This window comes from Schistocerca cancellata, chromosome 8 (genome assembly GCF_023864275.1).
Source record: "Schistocerca cancellata isolate TAMUIC-IGC-003103 chromosome 8, iqSchCanc2.1, whole genome shotgun sequence".
NCBI classification, from domain to species: Eukaryota; Metazoa; Arthropoda; class Insecta; order Orthoptera; family Acrididae; genus Schistocerca; species Schistocerca cancellata.
In genome coordinates this window covers 422,590,063-422,596,836 of record NC_064633.1, presented here as the reverse complement: position 1 = coordinate 422,596,836, position 6,774 = coordinate 422,590,063, and the positions used below count along the sequence as shown (strand labels likewise).

At 34.2% G+C, this 6,774-nt stretch overlaps 1 protein-coding gene across 1 annotated transcript in view; it reads right to left on the bottom strand.

Moving 5' to 3' along the window:
• Positions 1–1,785: 1,785 nt before the first annotated feature.
• Positions 1,786–6,774, bottom strand: part of LOC126095609 (protein inscuteable homolog) — a 120,997-nt gene continuing 116,008 nt past the window's right edge. The window contains exon 10 of the mRNA XM_049910378.1: positions 1,786–5,926. Coding sequence (XP_049766335.1) covers positions 5,795–5,926 — 132 coding nt within the window. The 3' untranslated portion in view covers positions 1,786–5,794. The remainder of the gene's footprint in view (positions 5,927–6,774) is intronic.

Below are 6,774 nucleotides of genomic sequence, written 5' to 3'. Positions count from 1 at the left end.
TTCGCACAGATCGATGTTTGGTTTATAAAATGTTGCACTGTGGTCACACAGTTGGTAGATAACCTCTCTGCTTTCACTTGGGGGTCTGCCAATGAAAGGGCTAAGTAGAAACTGGTGAATGTGTAGGACATGTCTTTTACCTGTGTCTTTCACACAGATGTGACCTATGGGCAAATGGGATTAGTGGCAGGAGTGACTTAAAGGAGATGTGGGATTCGACTTTTAGACGTAGTTTAAGATGTGATGTAGTTTAAGATCCCGTGTAACACACCCTGCAGCCCTTCACCCTGGTGGGCACTCATTCGTGAGTAATCAATGGAGAAAAAAAAAATTGTGCAAATCTCAGTAGCTCGAAACAAATTAATTTATACAAACCTGGTGCATAGCACAATGGAGATGATATAGGCCTCACATACAGAAGGTTGCGGATTCTAATCTCATCAGGTGTTTTAATTTTTATTTTTATTTTTAAATCTTTGAAGAAATTACTTGGCTCATTATTTTTATTCAGTTACCTGATTTTAAGGGTAATTTTTTGTTCCTACTCTCTTGTATCAAATTTTTCATTTGCCCTTATTTTTCTTCCCGTCTTTCTTTTTCCACTTGGAATCTTTGTTCATGTGATTTTAATTATTTTTATTTTTGCTTTAATTTCTTTAGTTTTGTCATTCTATTATTTCATCCACATTACTGCATTCATTATTTATATTTTGATTGGTTTCATTTTATTTACAATCTCCTCTTTCGTTTAAATCTTCATCCTCATAATTTGTCCGTAGAGCAAAAGGAATTTATTGTTTGAAATGTTTGTATTACTATTACTATCCAAAAAAATACACATCTTGTAATGAAAAATACATTTTTGACACCATTGTACACTCAATATAAATAGATTATCTTGACTTTTGTTTTTTAACTGATAGACTGACATTTTCAAATGTTTAAATATTATAATAGATAAATAAATATAATTTAATTCCCATTCACAAAAATGCCAAGTGGAAAAAGAATGTTACGAAGAAAAACAAGAACGATTGAAGAAGTTGATATGATAATTAAAATGTTGAGGCAAAGGTACAGAAAAAAAAATTACATTCATGTCACTTAATAGAACAAAAGTAATGATCAAAGTCATTTTGATTTAAATTAAAAATACACTTTAATGCACCTGGTGAGATTCGAACCCACAACCTTTTGCATTTGTGGCCCTTACCCTAGCTATTACATTACACAACCAATTTATACCATACTACACCACTTTTTTTAAAGCTATTGAGAGTAACACAAAATTCCAGTTGTTTTTTTTTGCGATTACTCATAAATGAGGGTCCACCAGGGTGAATGGCTCCAAGGTGTAATACCTGGGGCCTTAAACTACATCAGCATATAAATGATTTCAAATTGTTGATCCCATGACTGGCAACCTTTCCATGTTAGAACTGGACAAGTCATTGAGTAGATTGGGTGGAGGGCAGAATAATAGTTCAAGGGGGATCAGCAGTATCTTCCTCATTTCAGAGCAATATGACGCAGAAGCCTACACAGAAAATGTGGTTTGTTTATTACAGTCCTGAATGGAACGAAATGACTGGGGGTATTACTCTGTGACTGGACAGCACTTGTTCAAGAAGTGTTGGATATCTATTTTATGAGAAAAAGGCACAGAAGATTTGTCTATTGACATGGTGAAGAGATAGCTGAACAATTGCATGCATCAAAGTAATGTGAAAAACCAAATGGCAACTTTTCTGATTTATGGCTTTGCCAACTTACAAACATATACATTAGTTTTCACTATAATTGCATTTTAATTTCTTTGGCCATTAGAATGATAGATACAAATTAAATTTCAGTCAACATTTTTATGTACACACAAAAGTACAAAAATTTACAGCAATAATGAGAGATTGACATACTTTCAACTAAAGTTATCCTTCGCCAGTATGGTACAGTCTATTCCATTTAGGTTTCAAGGCTATTTTATCTAATGTCAATTGTTTTGTTGTTGTTATGTGTCATCTTCAAGGAAACTTGAGGCCAAGGTCTATGACCTATAGTCTTATTTTTAATTAGAGGGAGTTAATTAATTAATTAATTAATTACTGTACGTTTTTCCATCATAAACAGATAGCAAGTTGCAGCTGTCAGAGTGAAATTAAAAGATTTTTTGCAGCAGACATGCTATAAGGGACAATTTCTGGTAACAATGATTTTGAGATAATGCCACATATGTAACATAACCATATATCACTGACTTACAATGCAGTAAGTTGATATAGCACTCGCTTTGTCATGTCTACATATTGGTTGTTGTATTCAACAGTGATTACAAAGACAACTGAACATTTCAATTTTAATCTTTGTTTTTTGAAATCATTGGTACGTTGGTAGAATGTCTGTATCAACGTACCAACAATTTCGTTTGGTAAGTTTTATATATATATATATAAAGATCTGAAACTAATTTTCTTAGGACCTGAAATTATTTCTTATATTAAGTGATGTATTCTAAATTTATATGCTTATTACGTACACTGAATTCATTTTTTATCATCACACATTCATGACATATGCAGAGACTGAATACAAACACGCATATTGTACTTTTTATCCACTGATATTTCCTACAGTGTCAGCAATCAGACACCAACTCGCTGGTACAAAACCTGGCATCATTACATTGTATGCCATTTTATGAACATTTTTGTCTGTGTGTAACAGTGTTTACAATGGTTGATTAACTTAGTGTATTCTCTGCATGGTGTAGCCACACAGTCTTTCAATTATCCCAGGCATTTCATTATCATTAATCTCTCAATAAAAGGTTTTTAAATTTCTTCAAACTACTTAACAATTTAAAACAACTGTGATTACGTACCCACAGTTTCAATTTTAGCTTATGGCCTTCCCATAGACTACACTGTATTATGACTTTGGAAGGCTCCCAGTATTTTAGGCTGGAAATGGTCAGAGAGGGATTCATCTTCTGCAGTATTTGCTCTTTGTAAATCTTCAGACAGCAAATATAAAGCATGCTTCGAATAGTCATTTCTACACAAGAAAACAAAAACTACACTTTTATTTTGTGACAACATCAACAGTAAAACATGTCAAAATACAATTTCTGCATGCTTCACATCAGGAGCAAACCTATTTGTGACTTTATGCCTATCCCCATTCCCATCTAGTTACTAGAACAGTATATTGGAGCTTACTGTCTGCTGAGAAACAAAGTGTTCTGCATTATAAGACAAACATAATTTGTGCAGAGTAAAAGATGATCTTGTTAATGAGTGCAATAGTGACTTCCTAAGATTTATTAAGGTCTAATATCACAATTTCTTCTTATGAAAAAGAAGTACCAGAACACAGCACAATCTTTGGATCACTTTAACAAATGTAGCCACTGTTACATCAGATGCTTCTTAAAACAGTTTGAATTTACACATGTTGAAGCACAAACTTCGCAAACTTTGTGTCTTGTAAAGTGTAGGCAAAATTTTTATGAAGACCACACACTAGTCCCTCTAATAAGAACTGTAATAATACAATTGAGTACATTAAATGTGTGTTTGATATCAGTGTTTGCAACAGTCATGAATGTTTCATGACTAAAAAGGTCATATGAGAACAATAAGCAATGACCCTTAAAGTGAGAGTGACTTTCACTATTGACTACTTCCATTATTCACAAAAATCATGCATTTCATATATTTGCTATTTTCCCTGATTTCTGTATTTACGTTTTTTGTATCACAACTCTCTCTGTTAGAAGTTCCTCCAAATTTCCTTCCAATCATAACTTATTTTCTGGCTGCTCTGCAAATATTAGACATGATCCTCCCTACCTAATCAATTTATTGCACCGTATTTGTGCAGAAAGTCCTCCTTTTGACTTCATAGTGAGTATCAAAACGTAATGAAGTTTGCTGATAGCCATGGAGCTGACAGGTGGTGTGCTGAAAGCAGAATTACTGAGTGGTATTGCTGCGGTGGGGATATACATACAGAAGAGTGAGTTTTAGGGATACTTTATTCCACTGGGTATACGATACATGAAGAAATAGCTACTTTATCAAAGTGAAAGGAAAGACTCCCTCAGAGTTAACTGGCAGGAAGAGAAAAATATCATTAACGAGTGCAAGGCAGCACTAAAAATACTTAGATACTGGATAGGTATAATTGTGCAGCAGTGAAATGAAGATATGGGCATTCATCAAGTCACTGTTTTGTAAGTCAGAATTATGCAGAACCAGCTAAACTGAGTTGTTACCAGAAATTGTGAATTTTAAAAAGCACTTCATATAAAACTCTGACATTAATGGAACTAATACAAAACTGCAAAGCATTATTCAATTAATCTCCTAAAAGTATGAATGAAATAATTAATTTAAGAAATCACTATGATACTAAGATGTCACATAACAACAGCTTTATAAGTAACAATGTGTCAAATATTTTCTTTATACTTAACAGATGCACATTAATCAGGTCTACCACTTGTTTGCATTTATACCTTGAGCTAGCTCATTAGATTAAAACTTTGTGCAGGACTCAGACTTCAAGCTGCCTTTTTACTTACAGGTAGACTGGAGGTTTGAAACAGTTCATAAGATTTCTCCAAGTGCATTAGCTGGCAAAGTATTGCCTGCAATGATCAGGGTTCAAATCTCAATCTAGCACAATGTCTTAATCTTAAGGGATTGCTTATTTCACAGTACACTCCACAATCACTGCAGTAATACAGAGTTTAAAACAAAAGAGAAGAGAAATTATTTGCAGTCTAAAAGAAAAAGAGTAGCTGATTTAACAAATCAGAGACTTTTAAGAATTTTACATAGTTTGAAGTCATAATCCAATTTCTATTCACACATAGACATATGCTTGCTCATTGAGTATTCAAGATTGTCAAGCCAACAAAATGCCTCACATGACTTAGAATATTATATAAAAACATCGAAACATTGACACATCCTAAAATTTACAATAACTCTCTTAAGTGAACAGCTTTACACAAACAAGGACATTGTTTATGAATATTATTAGAGAGCAACTGTCATTTATTTATACACATTATGAACACTGTGTACTCAAAATGAGATGAATTTTCATGTCATAATTGAATGTTTCTTATAACTGTACACTTAGGTCACATTACTTGGAACAATCCAGTTAATAACTACAATCTTCATTCTTCCAGTAACTATGCTCTGACTAAACTCTTTGGTCCCTGTATAAACTTGGACAAAAGTCTTGATCCTCTGTTGCATGATGATACTGATAACACAACAGCTTTATTAAAATATTATGATTCAAGTCTTTGGTGGGTTTTCTGTTTGGTAATTTTTTTTACTGTTTTTGAATCATTAACAATTAAATTATTTACACACCTTCACAGCCAATAGACAAACATCTGCCTGTGTCAAAAACAAGACTTTTCTGAGTTTATATGACACACAGAGAAACTCTTCTTTGGAGACAGCTCAGGCAATTATTTATTCACTGTGTGAAAATAGTGTTTTTAAGGACAACATATAAAACATCACAATCCTCAGACTTAATTAGAACACATCTTTGCTTTTAACTGACGACGTTATGTTGACTTTTCACACGCAAAGTTGTGTCATTCAGACTCTTCCATTCAGTCCAGCAAATCCATTTACCACTTTGTACATCCACCTACATTCTGACACTATATATCAGTATAAAGAGTTCACATTTCTTTACCCTCACACACAATATGAGCAGTTTCTATTCCTCCATAGAGAGCTAATCACAGCCAAAATTACTTCACTCACACATAACTTTCTTGACGAGAGGAGTACAAGAGGAAAGAGTCCAGCAGACGAGGTTCCACAAGTTCCATGGCATCCAGCTCCTCAATAACCTCTGTACCACAGTTGGCTGCTATTTTGCGAAGAGCAGCCTGTGAACAATAAAACATTACTGATACAATCTTTTAATGAATTTGAGGTGAATCATGTGGAAAATATTATGTTGGGGGGGTGGGGGGGGGGGATGTAACAATTGTCTACCAAAAGGAGATTAGTTATGATAAGGATTAGCATTACTAGAAATTTTGCTAAAATTACACCCACTCAGATCATGTACACAGTAATGGAAAAAATTGAGGTGAAATACACATGAAAGTGTGACAATTACTGACAGAGGTATAGCAAAGGAAAGGTTGTGAAGCTATATCGCGTGCACTTGTCAGGGCACTTAAATTAACACACAGGAGCAAACAGAATTTATCCAACAATCACATGAAGTGTTCCAACCCCATCAGTGCTGTGCTGCATTGTTGTTTACTTTCCAGTTGTGTACAGTACATTTTTCTTAGGACCAGTCAGTTTAGTTATGAAACAGATTTGCATTCTGTGACTATGCACTCACATTGGCTGTTTGCGACACGTGAAAATTTGTGCCAGACCAGGACCTCACAAATTGCAGGTGGTCACATTAACCAGTTTGGCTATCTGATCACACCTCCAGGATGGATCAAAACTTCCATTTGTAACATAGTCACAACACTTATGCTCATAAAATTTGTGAGTCCTGCACAGGGAGATAAATATACATGTATGTCCAAAGAACATTGTATTGTGAAGATACAGACACTGTATAAAAACAGGCACTGTAGCCATTAATGATGCAGTCAATTTAACTCACAAGGTTCACAGACTGCATACTTAGGTTCATTGACTGTGTACTTAAGTTACGGTATTATCTCATTGGCTTTGCACATTTTCCCATGGGCACTTTTCTTTAAAC